At 37.7% G+C, this 17,864-nt stretch overlaps 1 protein-coding gene across 1 annotated transcript in view; it reads right to left on the bottom strand.

Moving 5' to 3' along the window:
* The window catches only part of WDR33 (WD repeat domain 33), a 69,409-nt gene that overhangs the window by 33,436 nt on the left and 18,109 nt on the right, over positions 1–17,864 (bottom strand). The window contains exons 3-7 of the mRNA XM_085587556.1: positions 17,080–17,148; positions 16,532–16,636; positions 15,818–15,913; positions 15,196–15,347; positions 13,341–13,438 (exon numbers count right to left, since the gene is read on the bottom strand). Of these exons, the coding sequence (XP_085443682.1) occupies positions 13,341–13,438; positions 15,196–15,347; positions 15,818–15,913; positions 16,532–16,636; positions 17,080–17,148 (520 nt within the window). The remainder of the gene's footprint in view (positions 1–13,340; positions 13,439–15,195; positions 15,348–15,817; positions 15,914–16,531; positions 16,637–17,079; positions 17,149–17,864) is intronic.

Genomic DNA, 17,864 nt, shown 5'->3' with positions numbered 1-17,864 from the left:
AAGGTCTGTTTAAAAGTGCCACAAATGCAATATGTGCTACAGAAATGACACCTCCAACCTGCTTGTGTAGGTGACTGGAAGAAGCTTTTCTTCCTCCTTTCCTTTAGAAGCAAGGGATATTCCTGACAAACTAGGAATAGTGTGAAACAAAGAACCTACCTTTGCCCAAAGAATAATTGCAGAATAATTAAATATAATTAAAACAATTGTCTCGTTGGATTTAGCTTTTTACATTTGTAATTGTAACACCATGTGCTCACTTATAAGTCTCTGGAGAAGAGAGACTTCCAAAAGGAGAATGGCAATCAAGAGTAATCAATATTCATCAATATTATTAATGAATATAATATTCCTAAGGGCTAAATTTAGCAAAGCAGCTAAGATAATAATGCTTTTGAGAGTGTATGTATTGCTAAACAGAAAAAACCTTTTTACAGTCATTTTAAGTAGGTGAGTCCCTGTTAGGGAAGCAACAGAGTCGTTGTTTGAAGATTTCAGGACATAAAGCAAGATCTGGATGAAAAATGCATCTTCTTATCCAACTACATCACCTGACCTAAAATAAGCAAGTTTCTGCATCCTTAAAAAGGGCTGGTGTAGCCTTAAAAAACCCAAAAAATCCCAAACAACAAAACCCTATTCTTTTCTCTCACTGTATCAGCTGGTCTAATTAAAACCTCTATTTCTGCTTATGAATTATGCATGGCTAAGAAGAACAGAAGGCAGACAAAGAAAAGGCACGATTCTTCTTGACCAGGCACAAACAGCAAGCAGGAACACCCAGCATTCTATCAAGCTACAGACTCAATAAATCCTTAGAAAACAGAGATATATTGCTAACAACTGAAAGTACCTAAGCTATATAGAAATAGCTTTTAAAACTATCCAGATTGTATTTCCCATGTGCACCTCTACCTTGTTCTCTATTAATTACAATTCAAATGGGAAAATTTTGTCTGCAAGTTTTGAAATGTGTCGTTACTCCTTTCTAAACTCAGATGTAGTAAAAACACCAAGACAAATCTAGCCTGCACTTTTCATGTTTTAAGACAAAACAGCTTCTAAATTTTTTTTTTTTAAGGTAATTGCAGTCTCAATATTCAGTAATGTGCAGTCTTCTTTTAAAATGCTAAACTCAGAAATTAAGTAATTTTGGTTTAGACACTACAGTCAAGACCTGGAACAGGTGTGGGAATGAACAGTGAATTGTACTTTGTGGCCCAGCTCTTACTTGAAAGAAAAATAGGAAAAAAAGATTATCTAACACCCGTTTCACCTGGATGTAAAGGATTATTTTTGTAAACTCAGCAGGTCTACTTAGGGGATCTCTGGAGAAGCTGGGAATGTGATTTAGAGAAATGCAGCTTCAGGAACACTAATGCACACAGACAAATCTAGGCTGCCCTACTCCAAGGAGTAAAGCATCTACCTAAATCACTTTTTTCTTCTTATTTTTTCTTTTAAAGCAAACACTTTCCATTTAACTGTGCATGGATTTTACAGCTTTACAACACAACCTGCAAAGTCTTTTTCAAGACTGCATGATTTTGACACATAAAAGAAAGCAGCAAACAAGTATTAAGGTGATAAAATGTGCCACTGGGACCATTACAGATGTTTACATAAAATTATATATGCAAATATAACAATTACACATATTTTGTGTGTGTGTGTGTATATATATATCTGTAGGTATTGGTTTACCTCACTTACTACATCAGCAGAAGCTTTGAAGATGCTGACAGCACACATCACACCTTCCATCTTATTGACAACAAAGTTTTAATGTTTGTTGTACACAGAAGTTCTGAAACTTCAGTGATTACTCTAACATACTATTAGTTCCTAGGAAATGATCTAACATTTAGCATCTCTAAAAAAAGACCCACTAAACATGAAACTTTTCCAATCTAACTAACATGCATTTCCTCAAGCATGTTAAAAGCTGCTAGAAAAATAAACTAAAAAAAAAAATTTTTTTTTTTATTTTTTTTCAAGATCAGTTCCTTATGTCACATATGCTGGTGGACAGCTGAATCCTACATCAGTAGGATTTTTGCTGCCTTTGACAAAACAGAGGAATTCAGTCTAATCACTGAATCAGTACCCCAGGAGGACTGGGTAAGTCAGGCTGAAGACATCTCAGAAGTCTCTTGTTCAATCTGCTGCTCAAAGCTATGGAGTCAGAGCAGGTTACTCAGAGATTTATCCAGGTTCAGTCTGAAAATCTCCAAAGGCAGAGACTGCACAAGCCCTAGTTAGTTAAGCAAAGCTCTCACATTCTTCTACTGCCCTAGTAAGAGAACAGGTGAAAAAAAAATACCCTGAACATGAGATCATTTCTGCACTGAAAAAGCACTTTTAAATGTGTTTTCCACTGGATGAGAAATGGAGATAAACTATTTTCTTTTTTAGAACTTTTAACTTTACTAAAATATTTATTTTTATAATGGCAACATATCTGGAACACCAATGAGTTTGAACTCATTTGAACTTCTGGGGATTCCCATTAAACTTGTACCTAAGTGGGAAATTACACATGAATACCATCTCTACATCAATTTGTGCTACATATCTCCAAATATTAAAAAAGGTGAAAATTTCCTTTTCAAAGAAGAATGTTTTACTCTATCTAATGGCTTGGGACAAGTGCCTCCCACAGAAGGTTGGAAGGAGGGGTGGATTCAGCTCTTCACTGAATCCAAAAACAACACTCAATTTTTTTAGTCTTTGAGGGCAGTGATTATTTATAAAGCCAGAAAGCACCTCAACCTCTGATGAAAAATAGATCTCAAGGAGCACTAGGCTTTGTGTTAAGGTCTTTCTATCCAAATTCTGAGGATTCTGTAAATGTGTATCAGAGCTACGTTTTCCTTAAATCTTAACACAGACAAAAAAATAAAGCTGAATAAGGCTATCTGCAGAAAAGAAGTTCAAATGTAAAAGTATTGTATAATTATTTAGACTCGATTTCCCCAGCATATAACAATATGCTGCTAGTAATATGATTCTGAGCTCCATTTTTTTCATTTCTTCATTTTACCCTTTGAAAACTAGAATAGTTACAGTTATTACAGCAGTATTACAACTACTAATTTATAAAGTTATTACGACTCTCATTAGAGGATCTTTTTAAGTGATGAAGTTTAAAATATAAGATTTTAATACAATATCTACAATATTTTTATGCTCTTCATCATTCTAAACAAACAGGCAAAGAAAAACACCTATTGTACATATGGCAGAAAATACACATCTGCCAGCATACACAGAAAGCTGGGTTTGTTTTTTACTAAAAGGTATTTTTCTTCCCAATATTAAGCAGCTCAGGTAACACATTCCTCAACTTTTTTGAATAAAAATTTGAAGTTTACCCTCCAAGATCCTGGTGACTTGGAAGAAGCACCTGTTTAATGTTCAGCTTTTCAGGCTCATATTTATATAAGGTGAGTTCCCTTTAAAAACTAATTTTGGTGAGCAGAAAGTTTCACACAAAATTCCTATCAATGGTCAAAACCAGATGAAGATCACCCTCTGTCTTCAATGACAATGTAATTAATACTTGTAGTACTTATCTACACCAGCAAATTAAACTGCAATGATACAACTACTTCTCTGTGTGGCTGTAGCTACATCTGGAATAGCCCACTACATAAATCCAGTGGGGCAAAATCAATGAATACACAATGACAAATATTAAGAAAATATTGAATATATGAAAAAAAATAATTATATTATTAATAAAAATAATAACTAGCTGATGCATTGAACTGGACAGCTTGTGCAATGTATCAAAATAATGTTTTGCAGAACTAGAAATATCAGATGTCTCCACTGAATTAATAATTACAAATAGTAATCTAAACTGTCTAGGATAGAAGAATTGTCAAACCTCATCTGTGAAACTTTTTATAAGATAAATATATTTTGTGTAGTTTTAGATTCCTCCTGTACAGTTAGATTTGTCATACTTACAGGTGTGCTTCTTAGAAGCTAAGACACTAACAGAACTAATACTTATGAATTAAAAAAAAATCTCCCCCTAAAATCCTTCCCTTTATAAATGAATATATAAAAATTTCACAACAGCTACTTTACCTGAAGACACATTTATACTTTCAACAGCAAAAATCAAAATGTCTTCCTCAAGACGTGTTTTGTTTCAACAAAAACCCTTATCTGTGAGTAGAAAAACTAAGTGACAATTTGTATTTTCACTGTGAGATAAGGATCAGTCCCTTAGAAAGTTCTGGCACTGAAGTTAGTAAGTCTTGAGTACATGCTTGCACGCTGAATCTCCTCAGCTACTTTCTGCAGAAGCATACACATATATCCTGGCCATACTCCCAGCTGAAGTGAACCAGAGCTAACCTTACATCTGAGGAGACACTTTAGATGCTTCAATTTTAGAGCTGTAAAGTGCCAAAGGTTAAAAAGAAGAAAAAAATAAGTCCATATAGCTTCACAGGGACTACTAAAGGAGATAATGAATTTTAATCAGGTGGTAGAGATCCTTTTTCCTAGGTGGAGTCAGAACAATGGCATCCTTCTCTCATTAACAGCACCAAGCTGGGCAATCACCAACCACACGAACTTCACCAAGGGCAAGTGCTGGGTTCTGCACCTGGGACAGCTGTGTGCATGGGCTGGGAATGAGGGATGGACAGCAGCTGTGGGAAGTCCTGATGGATGGCTGAAGGTGGGTCCGTGGTGTCCTGGCAGCCAGGAGGGCCAGCCATGCTGTGGGGAGCCACAAGGAGGGATTGTCCTGCTCTGCTCTGACCTGGGGCAGCCTCACCTCAAGTGCTGGGGCAGGTTGGGGCATCACAACATGAGACATGAAGTTTCAGACAGAGTTCAAAGGAGGCCATGAGGATTGTGAAAGGTCTAGAGGGGAAACCATGTGGGGAGCAGCTGAGGTCATTTGATCTGTTCAGCCTGGAAGAGGCTGAGGGGACCTCACTGCAGCCTACAACCTCCTTGTGAGGGGGAAGGGGAGGAGAAGACACTGATCTCTTCACTCTCGTGACTAGTGACAGCACCCAGGTCAACAGCTAGAGCTGAGTTAGGAGAGGTTTATGTTGGACATCAGGAAAGTTTTTCACCCAGATAGTTGAGCACTGGAACAGAGTCCCCAGGAAGTGGTCACAGCACCAAGCCTGACAGTTCAAGAAGGGTTTGGAGAATACTCTTGGGCAAATGATGTGAACCTTGGGGATAACCAGGACTAAAGAGTTGGACTCCATGATTCTTGGGGGTCTCCTCCAACTCAGTATATTCTATGATTCACTCCATGTTCATCTTCAGAACAAGCACAGAGCATGTTCCTAACTCTACTCAATCAGTCTGAGTCTCTACAAGCCATGTAACAGAACACAAAATGTAAGAGATTTTGGGGGTACTGTTACCACACAGATGAGCAAATATACACTCTTGGCACATTCTGCACTGCCCATTTGTGTCCATGTGTGTCACTCAGCCATAACACCCCTGCCTCTCCAGTGGCTGATCCAGTAACTCAGGTTGCCCAAAATTATTTACAAAATGCCCACTGTGACTTGCCAAGTTCCACCACACCTCATTCTCATCCTCACACTCACACTGTCACCATCTTTTCTCAATCCTTACACAAGATGTTGTTAGTTTTTTCATACTGACACAGCCTCCACACTTTCCTCACATTTCCTATGCTTCTTATTTCCAGCCACCTTTCACACAGATTTATTCAGGATTCTTATTTATCCCTTTTCTCCTGGTCTGTTATACAATCCCATTTCAGCAAATTCCCAAGTAAAATTTTGATTGCGTCTTCCTAAAAATGCAATGCATAACAAGCAGGATCAGCTTTCTCATGAAGAAGTTAATGCCAGGCACGTATGAAAGACATAAAAAAATGCCACTGTATTTTAGGGAAAACATTTGCAAGCTTTCCCATCTCCCAGGGACTGGCTGTCCCTAGCAACACATAATCTCAAATATGAGATTATGGTACCAAGCACATGATAAAACTTGATGCCAAGTGTCTCACTACTAAACCTAGAATAGCACTCGGAGCTAAATGTAAGAATAACAGGAAATAATTTAAGTATGTAGAATAGAAATGCTGCAAAGAATATATCAAATGCTTTGCAAAGTTTATGCTAACCTAGATGCACAAAAGCTTTTAGCACAGTAACAGGATATAAAAAGATAAAAGTTAAATTAAGAGTTTTGTTTAACTCATGCAAGTGGCATCAAGAAGCCTGCACAGAAAGTTTCAAAGGACTGACATAGATTATTTTCAGTAAGGAACTGTGTTTTTCTATTTTCTGAAGACTTCCATCACTTATTCTAAAAGAGCTTCATTCTATCTGTGCTCTCTGAAAAAACGGTATGTCAAAAAGAGTCCATTAAAAATCTCATTAATGAAGCGTCCAATTCTGAGTACTCATCCATGTAAGACTTCATCAGAGATGAGTTACTAATATAACTAGCTTAAGGCTAATTACAGATATGTATTTCTGTTTTGTTGAGAACTTCTGCTATGACAGATACACGTGAGTAGATACCCAGAAGCCACCATCCTCAATGGCCTGCCTCCTTTTCAACAACCACACTTGTGCTGAGAAAGGAAGACTGGTAACACCTTAGCATCAGCATTCAAATGCCTCTGTAATTTAAGATTTTATCATTACTATGAATATAATCTGCTTAGATTGTGTTTTTCTTCCTCCACAATCATGAGCAGGGCTGAAGGACAAAGCTCTCACTGCAGGTGTGTCCTGAGCCCTACAAAGAGTATTGTGCACAATTATTTTTAATTCCATGTGAAGTCATAACTGATGGAAATCAAGTTCTCATCCCTCAAGTACTTAAAACTAACAACCTGTAAAAAATGGTTTCACCTAGTTCAGTATTTATCTACCCCTTGCAATCATCAGACACATAAAAGGAACCAGAGGCAAGAAATCCTAGCAATGCAGGGAGTTCTTATGGAACCATTCTGTATTTCTGCAGCACTGAGAGCTGGCTGTCCTGGGAAACACTGAGGTTTCTCATTATTCCTCCAAGCTTAACAGAATAGGTGGGTTACAAATATTAAGTGTAAAATTTGCCCTTGGGCTCAATGTAAGTATCTGTAAAACTTTCAGGACAATTTTAAGGGATGAAAATATTTCAAAGTTATATCTGAAAGAATCTCTTTCTTGCACAGTGTCTCTTGGTTCTTGTCTCATGAAAAGCCTTGACAGAAATGTGCAGTATAACTTTTTTATAGCTTAATGCTGTGATTCATGTCTTGTGATCTCTTTTACCCGTTCCTTGAGAATTCTATGCATTTCCTATTAATTTTTCAGGATTTTCAAAACACTGGCTGTAGATAAGAATCAGAACTCTAAGACTTAGTATGCTGTACACTACTCACAAATTATGAACTACAGTTTTTAGGCATATCAGGTACCACCAGCTCCAAGAGCAGTCTTCAATATCCTCTAATTCTCCTGGAATTGTTTTAGGAAGCAGAGCAAAAGCCTGAAGCTATCAGCTTATCACCATTTTTTAATCACCTCCAGGTAGTGGTTCAACTCCAAATTTTCCTTCAAGCCAGAACACTTCACAAATAGAAAGCTGATGTAAGTCAATACAGTAGGCTAGCTTCTCAACTCTCAGAAGGATTTTTACTTCTAACACTTAGAGAAGTGGCTATTTCAATGAAGCCTACCTATAATAAAGTTTCCTATGCAGAGATAACCAATGCACTTTAGTCCTCAAAGTCATTACCAGGAATAATGCTGTGCTACCAGACAATACCTGAACACGTTTTAGTAGCCTCAAGCAAGAAATGGGATAATTCCATCTAATGCAGGTCATATCCACCATCCTAACAAGCAGCAGTAACTGAGATTAGCTACAAGCTCAGAAAAGGGTGTTAAGTATTCCCACTTGAAGTCCCTGGTGCTACTTAACTGTGAACAAAGTGTAGAGAAAGATGCTAAGGAAATACATGTAGTGTGACACCTTCCATTTATGAAGCAAGAAATTGTGTACAATATTTGTAGCTTTTAGTCTCAAAAAGGCAGAGACATTTCCTAATGAAAGGAGAAAGGTGTGTGAGACTATAAAGAGTCCACCATGCACAAAAAATCAAAGGAGCACAGCAGGATTACTGGCATAACACAAGTAGCAGAACAGCAGAGCTCCTGCATCACAGATTGTGCAAGTGACCCCATTTGTATAGGGGAAAAACCTCTCACAGATTCACTATCAACATAAATTTCTTAACATTTCCTGTGCCTAATGCATGTGAAAAGTACAGCTATTTGCTGCTCCTCAACTGATTTAGCTGCAACACCTCTCTCCCCCAGCCCCAGTTCAGTTTTGGTAACGAAGATTGATGAAAATCAGAGAGCTGCAAGAGCAGCTGGCAAACAAAACATCCACCAACAAAGAGGAGACCGAGCTGGTCCAATCCAGCATTCCAAAACAGATCATCTTTTTAAGTTCAAAAATTCAAGGACTTGCCTTCTTTAGATTGATATGGTTGGTGCCACTATCAGCCAGGTCTCATTTCATCCTGAGCTTCTGTTCTGAGTAAAAAATTTCTGAAATTCATGCAGGGATGCACAAGTAGATTAGACGAAGTTTCAAATATACCTGAAACCCCAACAGTCTATAGAAGCAATCTGCACCAAAGAAACCCTGAATGTTTAAAAAATAGGTCTCCTTACAAGAAATATGGTACTGACATACATGCATTTCTGGAATTTACTTCTCTTAGCTGAGACAAGGGAAAAAAAAGAAAAACCTCATATAAGGGTAGTAAAGTGCTGGGTTTTTTTTTTTTTAATTACCCAATGCAGAGTTCAATTATGCTCCAAGAAAAGGAAGCAGTTTTAGAAGTTACTTGCTTCAAGGCTAAGAGTTGGATAATAATGCATGATTAAAAATGAGGGACCAAGATGAAGATGTAGCTCTGGAACTCAGCTTCTTTTTACCCATGGAACTCATGTCTACATTAAGCACAAGATTTGCTATTCAACTGAGGAAAAAAACTCTGAAGAGATCCTTCTCTTTCAGGTGGAAAGTGCACAGAATACAAACCTTACAATAGATTTAAACAGCTTAAAGGGCTTTATTTTTTAATAAAGACTGAGAAATGCAAGAGAAGGAAGGAATAAATCCTTCAGTTATTTCAGTATGAATAGAGGTGGAAACACTTTTTCAGAACCTGTGAGCAGATGAAAAGACTGTTTACCACAATTGCTGTGACTTCTGCAGGCTCAAACACATGGGTTATTTTGTAGGTGACAGTGTTAAAAATTAGATGTTGTTACAAACTGCATATTTCAAATCCAGACAGAATGCAATAAAATCTTGATTGCCTTTAATTGTTTGAATTAGGCTAAGACAAATCTTTTATCAAGTCTACCACCCTGGCTGAAAGACTGTTTAATGTATCACCCTATTTTAGAGACAGAAAATAGAAAAACCTATCTACAAAGTATTTTTAAAAGCATGGGTTATACCATCCTTCAGAGAGCTGGGTGGAGTCATGCCCCCTGCAAAAGACCTATTAAGGCAGGTAACTCTGAAATCCTGGGAATACAGAACTCATCTGCACGTCAGAATTAAAAGATTACAGTTGTCCCAAGCACTCAATTCTACTGGATGACTGTGAGAGGAAGGAGAAGGAATGATAAGGGTGACTGAGATATCCAAAATCTATTTGTAGCCTTCTAGCCCACGATGTCATGCTGGAAATAATTAAGCAATCATGTGTTTATTAATGACCTACCCAAAATATTCCCAGGGATACATCAGCACAGACACACTACCCAGAACATCGCTGCCACCAATAAAAATCAGCAATGGTATTAATTTCTCATATAAATAAAGGGACATGAATGTTGTACTGCATACAATTTTTCACTAGATGTTTTCAGTATTATTAATAGCCATCCATGTGTATGTTCCTACAGAAATGTTCCCAGCATTAACTTCATTGCAACAGTTTAGACAAAAGATCTGAGATTTTATTGGAAATGCCATTCAGAGGAACATTATTGTCAGAAAAATAATATGTTGCTATACTTGAGCCTGTTTTCCATGTCTTATTTTTAAAATAACTTTTTTTTACCATCCTGAAGTTCCTACATATATATTTAAGTAAGTGCACTAAATTGCACTCGTTACCACCATCAAGATGGTGAAATGACAGAAATTCACACAGGGAAAAGCAACTGGTGCAAATCAGGATCACAGCAGCTCTACCTCAAGAGAAAAGCCAGGCAATACGGGCTGTGGGGAAGCAATGATATTCAATGCTATTTCCTCCACCTACAAGTTCTTCCAAGATAATTCACTTGAATTATTTAAAGATGGTTCCGCAAGAAAACAAGAATTTAATCCTATTTATGTCTTTAGGGTATTAAAAAGGAGCCTGATAAATCTGCATGTACTGCCAACTAAATGCCCAAACTCCCCCTCCTGTGCCCTAGAAAGCTATGGTGGTAAAAAAAGCAGCCAAAGAACATTAAGCAGTGAAAAACTGGGCAGCAAAAAGGGACTTGGAGACTGAAGAAATCAGACTCAGAACCTCTGGCACGACCTATGAAGAACCCTGGAAGGTGTCCTGGTTATCTTCACTTTGAGGAATTAAAGGGCAGTGAATACAGTTAAGTGTATCTCATGCAGCCCGTGTATTCATACCTTGAACTACTGGAAGGAAAAATGCACAGCCTACTTCAGATAGCTGAAAGAACTGCAGGAAAACCTTAAATCATCTCATGTCATTTACCACTTCCCTTGTTTTGCCAATACTCCTCAGAAGATAAGTCTAGAATTGCTGCTTCAGGCCACTTTCAAGGGAACCATTTCAATAAACAATAGGAATATTAATTTGCTCTAATGCAAGCAAAAGCACCTGCAATAAATCTATGGAATTCTTTTTTGTATCAGCAAAGTTTATCCCAGTAACTTTAATGCTCTCTACAGAATTGCTTTAAAAGCATTCCTTACCGTTAGAATCTTCAAATCTGTTTTTTAAAATATCTTCCTTAATTGGTTGTTGAAAAAATAATTCAGAACAACGTATCAACATATTATCCCTGTGAGTGCTGATATTTTTAATTAATATATCTGACTGTAAACTGATAGTTACATTTGACTTTTATAATTCCATGTGACAATTTGAAGAACACCTTAACATGTCAAGTGAAACTCTGGACCTAAAGGCCACTTCCTTCAACTTCCCAGCACCAATATTATCCAGAATAGCTGTATGATGTGTGAAAGTAGGAAATAATTTCCCAGCATTGTGTTTGACCTAAACAATGTACATAAAATCCCTTTGACATAGTGGCACTAAAATTTTAATTTACAGATCACTAACTGGATGGCAATGGTGTTAGTATTTACACAATTGGAAGGCTGTACTCAGCAAAGTATTACAGGTCACACTTGTAATATGTAAAAGCAGAATGCACATGGAGAAGCCAAAAGCTGAAGATCAGTATCCTAAAGCCTTAAGCACTAACCTCCAAATAAAAGAGTGAAAGCTTGTATTTTCTACTAAGAAAATTGTGTTACTCATCAGTTCTTTCAAATAACTTCTGACCATATTTAAAACCAGTCCTAGAGACCAAAGCCAAATCAAACCTGTGTATTTGCAGAGACATCCTCCCAACAATCAGGGATTTGGGTATTGTTTTCCTTTGGTGTGGGGGATTTTCTTGCTGATGTTCTTTGGGTTTAGGTTGGGGTTTGGTGGTTTTTTGCTTATCTGACAGTAGAAACAAGGAATAATCTCCCCTATTGAATTTTATCCAAAGATGGTAAAGTTTTCAAACCACTTCCAACTTACGTGAAAAGTGAAGTATGTTGTGGTAAGATGATAGAAGTAGAAGCAAATGTATTCTTTATAGAATGATGTGCAAACTAAAAATTGAATATTGAGATATATAAACTAAGAAACTATAGGCTACTTCTGTCTGAGGTCTACTCACAATCAGATGTTAACATACACAAGGTAACAGAAGAAAATGTAGTGCAAGTTCTGTTCCCTACAGCCTAAATTAAATACTTTTCTCCTTCTACTTTACATAGAACACTGAAAGAAAATAGAAGTGCAGAGATTTTTATAACCTTGACAATTCTGCTTGGAGGCAACCCCTATTTCCTCCCCATGGTTAGAGCATACCTGGAGGCAGGTACATAATATGTTTAGGGCAGAAAGATTTCTCTGTAAACAATCAAGCAAAAGAGTCCTAAATCTGTTTGAGGCCTTCCAGAGTAACAGGTGTAAAGTATATAACCTAGAAATTGGTTTGCCAGGTCCTGCAAAGAACACACCTATCATAATGTCCATGGACACATGCTACTAAAATATCATCACTGCAGTAATGCTGAAGCTCAATGTCTTTGCAAAGTAGTGGTGTTTAAAAGTAAGATATTTGTAAAACAAGAGGAGTCAAATGAAACAGGGAGAGCTTGACTTTGTAAGATATGGAATGCAGGTCCAAGTTGGAGGCATGATTTAATAAAAAGATTCCTTAATTTAGGAAAGCACTGTAAAAGCTCACACACCTAGAACTGAAAGCCCATGGTTTTGTTCCATACCTTCTTTGCAGATTATGTGCAAATCTACGGCCCTCAGTCTCATAGCAGCCTTTTAATATATTCTTATTAAATTATGTACCTTGGACATCTCTGCAAAAAAAGGAATAGCTGTCAGAAGCTACTGTTACTGCTCATTTAGCAGTGCAGCAAGAGAAGGAGAAAGGCTCAAGAAGGCCAGTGGAAAGGCACCAGAATTTAGTGTACGTAGATGTTAGACAGAAACTTGAACCATAGCTAGGATTATTTGCCTGTGCTACAAAAGATGTGATTAAAATTTACCTGTTGTCTCTACTTAAATACTCTTCCTCTTAAGGAATGAGAAATAACCACTTTGCCTCTGAAGAAATCAGAATGAAAGGTACACCCATGAAAAGAAAAGAAGCCTCTGCATGAAGATGCATGTTCTGAAATAACAGCGGTCACAAAGATTAAGCTTTGGAGAAAGATAAATGTATTCCTGATCCAGAAACAGCTGTTTCTACCTAATTAGGAGCAGTAAAATGTCCTTCTAGCCACCTCCACTGTCTAGAGCTCAAGGGGAGAGTAAACAGTATAATGCCCCTGTGAACTGCAGCCTCTCTGAATATAAGGCACCTAGAGCAGCAGCCAAACAAAAACTTGTTTGGAGCATTAAGAAAAAAATTGTAGGCAAGCTGATAATTTTGTATTGTGAACATCTAATTAAAAAAAAAAAAAAAGTTTTCCCCCTCTTGAAATACCCCAATCAGTACTTTTGGTACACATACCTCGAAGAATTCTCTCCTCATGGCAACGTAGAAAGTCCCAGATTCTAACAGTGCCGTCGTCAGAGCATGTAGCAAATTTATTATCCGTGGGTGAGAAACTGTTACATGAAGACACACAGCAGGGGAAAGAAGTCAGCATTTAACAGATTATCTATGCTTCTCAGACAGGGCAAAATTATACTGTAATGTGTTATACACTGAAGGAGGCATTTGAACATAGGCACTTCTAAGTGAATACAGTGCCTGCCAAACGGCACTTCACCACAAGACATGAATTCAGCATAGGATTACTATTGCATTGCAGTCCCCTGTCAAATGAGGAAAAAATCTGTCATTTATTCTTAGCACCCTCCTGTCTGTGACTGCACATAGTAGTGCCTTCTCTGCAGGATGAGATACAACATCAATACAGTTTGGTAACTGTCAGCCTAGATTTTCATGTTTGGTAATACCACAAGAAAGTGACACTGCATAGAAGCACAGGAGAACAGTTCTTAGGAAAAAAAAACTCCTCTTCAGTCACAGGTGCTTTGCAGCAGAGAAGCAAAACATAAGGGAAAGCTGGTTACAGAAAAATGCTACGTGGTTTAACTGTTGGGGGAAAAAAACCTATATAAAACAAACATTTATAAGAGCAATTTGGAAACACTCCCTCTTATTACACCCCACCAACAACATGAAAAGAATCCTAGAGACATGTAAGCAGCTTCCAGGTTCAGCAGTTAATATTGATTGATGAAAGTCACTGGAAAAGCAAGGAGTTATTTAACCATGTGAATAGGGCCAGAACACCTCCAATAACGACAGGCACTCAACTTTCTTTCTGGTGCAGTGAAAGACCACAAGGGAGTCCTTGTGAAATTCTAGATCTTTATGATCAAGAAAAGGCCTAAAGCAGTAGAGAAATTCAGTGCATGGCCATGATAGTCAGACAATAACTGAATCCAAAGTAAGCACTTCTCATAACCAAACTCTGGCAGAAAATGCTGCAGCCTACCAAGAAAAATGGTGACTTTAGTGGAAAGCGAGTTTGTGGCAGTGAACCTTTATCACCAAGGGCCAGCACCTGAACCCAAAGAAACACTGTTTTAGCACCATTTGGGATCTGCAGCTTCTCTTCAGACTTACTTCAAAAACATTTACTAAAAATTATATGCAGGTTTGCTCTAGAAACACCCTTCATTTACATCTTACTGATAAATATCACTTTGGATTTGATTTTTATAAAGACATTTGCACAACTGAGGCATCAACACTGAACCAAGAGAATATCCTACAATCTTCTTTTCAATGGCTTTCTTACAGTTTCAAGCTTGAAGAACCCATTCAGTATTAACATTAGACTTCTGTATGTGGTAGTCTGCGTGGGTATTTAGTATTACTGGAAGTCTTGGCTTCACCAAGCCAAGCAGTTCTTCACTTTATTTAGTGTTTTATTATTTTGTGAGAACTATGCAGGTGTTTTATTTCTGAAGGCTTTATATTTTATTCAGTTAGATTATTAAAGACTGAATTCTTTATTTGGAATGAAATTGTTGTCTTACACAGTGCGTATAAAAAGGAATAACTGATACACATCGTCACCATATAAAAATGAAAAGAATACCAGTGCAAAATGCGGCAGACAAATACATCTCTAACATATTGCAGAGGCGGATACTGGGACAATACTAATTCAGAAAGGTGCCAGCAAAACGGTGAGAATGTGGAAACAAAAGGAAATCCTGTGTTTATGTGGTGCAGGAAGTTTCCCAGAATCTGACAGAACCCATGCATTTCTGCACCCAGAATACACTTAGAGAACAGTCTAATCATGGCAATAGGTACTACAGAAAATGGTATATTGTGTATAAACCTGGCCTCTCTAATCGCCTCCTTATGTGCCTGGAACATCTTGACGTTGTTCATGTTGGACTGCCAGTATTTCACATATCCCCCGTGGTCTGCTGTCAGCATCCACATATCATTGTGTGACCAAGTCATAGCCCTTACAGGGCTGTCGTGAGCCTGCAAATTCAGAAACAGAACTTCTAGCAAACACATTCGAATACTGTCTGATCCACACAAACACTGAAGTTACTACAGTTCCAACTTAACAGCTGCAGTGAGGAAATGACAACAATGATGATCTAATTACATTCAAGATGCTGGGGGGAAAAATCTCTTACTCTGTATAAAATGGTCTTCTAAATAACAAGAGTATTTGCACTTTGTTTTCAAAGTGTTTCTTTATTATTACAAATACTCCTAGTACATTCTCGAGAACAGTTAATATAGAAGATGGAGGTGGAATGAGAAGCATGAAATCAATTGCCTGTAGCCATGGCCTGACATGGGATCACAACAGAACAGAAGATCTCTAAGGCTCCCATCACCATTCAGACCACAGACCCATGATGGACAGGGTGAAGATGTTTTCCTAAAACATGCTCCAAGACCTCAAGGAAATACAAAGAAATCTTGACAGATTACTTTACCTGCAATATTGTTTCAAAATTGAAAGTCAGTCCATTCCATAAAGTGAACTCCCCACTAGATGCACCAGTGACCAAGCGCCTCCCCTCAGGAGTCCACTGCAAAAGAAACATTTAACTAAACTGTGCAAATATAACATTCAAATATTTCTTCACAATTCTCCAAACAAATCATGAGCTTTTTCAGGGACTCTGTGGAAATGGAAGCTACTAAATGATTTTCTAGAGGATATGAGAAGGCTGAACTGTGCCAAAGGACTTTTGTAACAACAGGACAAAGCCCACTGTAAAAGCAACGAAAAATTCTAGTTGTAAAGAAGAAACAGCTTATTGGCACCAATGCATTTCTAGCACACAATATACATACTAAACAATACTTGTGACATCATGGAAAAGTCATTAAAAGCTGCTATGAGACTCAAAAAGCACAGAGACCAAATTTCCTTTTGAGTGAAGACATGCCAGGTCTCCGAAATGTAATAAGGAAGGTAGGAATTGCAACCCAAACTCTTGTCTACTCAGACTTTACAATTTATTTTCCTAAAGCTCTCCACAGAAAGACTGGACACAGAAGCAGTCCATACACTGTACACTTTATTTTTATTTAAAGATGCTTTAACTGCCATCTTGTCAGTCTTGTCTTAACTGCCATCTTGCCAGAATCAGTCTAATTCAAATTAAGACAACACAACAAAGTAATTCCAACACTGTACTCACCCTGACAACAAACACTGGGCATTTTACTTTATTAGTAGATGTCCGAACAAATTTTGTTGTCACAGCATTCATAGGATTGTTCAGCATACCTATAGGAGGGACCAGCTGTAAGAGAAGAAAGAAAAGATTTACTGATGACATTGAAATCAGAACCTTCAAGAAAAGAACACATTCTTAACACCTATTTTTGGAAAAGCGAGGTTATCATTTGCAGGGATATTAGCAGGAGTAAGTTGGTAGAAGTGTTTCAAAGTCTGCATGATTTAACAACACAAACATCCAGAAACAGCATCTTCAAGAGCAGTGTTGCAATCTCAGTGCACGATGAAAGTTCTATGCACAGAAACTAAAAGCCTGTCCAACCTTAAGATCCCTTCATGGACACGGATTCCAACAGAACAAAATAATGTAGAGTGAAAATACCCTTCACAGCTTAAAGGCTTTTTGCAGATACAAAAATAACTTCAGCTGGCATGTAGAATCCTTCCTATCTTCTGGACAAATTTTACTTGCACAACTTTATCAGGGAATAGGAGAATTTTACTTACATCATTGTAATATCCTGCATCGGGCTGGATCGCTCGCATGTCTCGTTGGTCTCTCTGCCACACTCTATTCTGGAAAGAAGAAAACAACTCCTAGTTCATAAAGTGCACTTTCTTGTTAAATAACAGAAAATAATAAACACATGGAGATCCTGTTTGTGAAATTCTAAAGTGCTCCAAGGATTTGAGAATGAACTGCGTTGAGAGTTTGGACTCAGGAAAAAGAACATGTGGAATTTATGCTCTGTAATAAAAGGAATCAGGAATGTTTGAAGTGTTAATTTCATCAGATTGAAGTAACTCCAGGAAAGCAGCAGTCCTATGTAACAAGGAACTTTATTGTGGTACTCTGCTGCCCAGTGTCAAAGGTTTATATTCAGGACAAGAATTTACACCATGAGGGCTGTGCCGATGAACTCCCCATGAAATCCACACAGCAGCACAAGCTACAAAGGGACTTTTTGCAGTGCCAGCATAAAGGCAACGCTTTCAAAAGGCCAAAACTTAGAAGACCAAGGGATAACAATGCCTTCAGTTGTTAAATTATGTGAGTTGTCAAACAAAACCTCAAAAACACTTCTTATGAATTTAGGATTATTTATTTTGGCTTTGTGCCACAGACCCTACCAATTTGGATCTCTGCACATACAATCTAGGTAAAACGTTCCCAGCGTGCACCACTCAAGTTTGCTACAACTTCTCAAGCCAAGAGCAAATTACACATTTTCTTGGTTGGTTATTTTTTTTCTAGAACCACATTAAATTAAATCAGCAGTACTGAAGCCAGC

The sequence above is a fragment of the Lonchura striata genome, chromosome 9 (assembly GCF_050655825.1).
Source record: "Lonchura striata isolate lonStrDom1 chromosome 9, ASM5065582v1, whole genome shotgun sequence".
Classification (NCBI taxonomy): Eukaryota; Metazoa; Chordata; class Aves; order Passeriformes; family Estrildidae; genus Lonchura; species Lonchura striata.
Note: the sequence above shows the minus strand (reverse complement) of the source record. Positions and strands in the feature narration are given on the sequence as shown.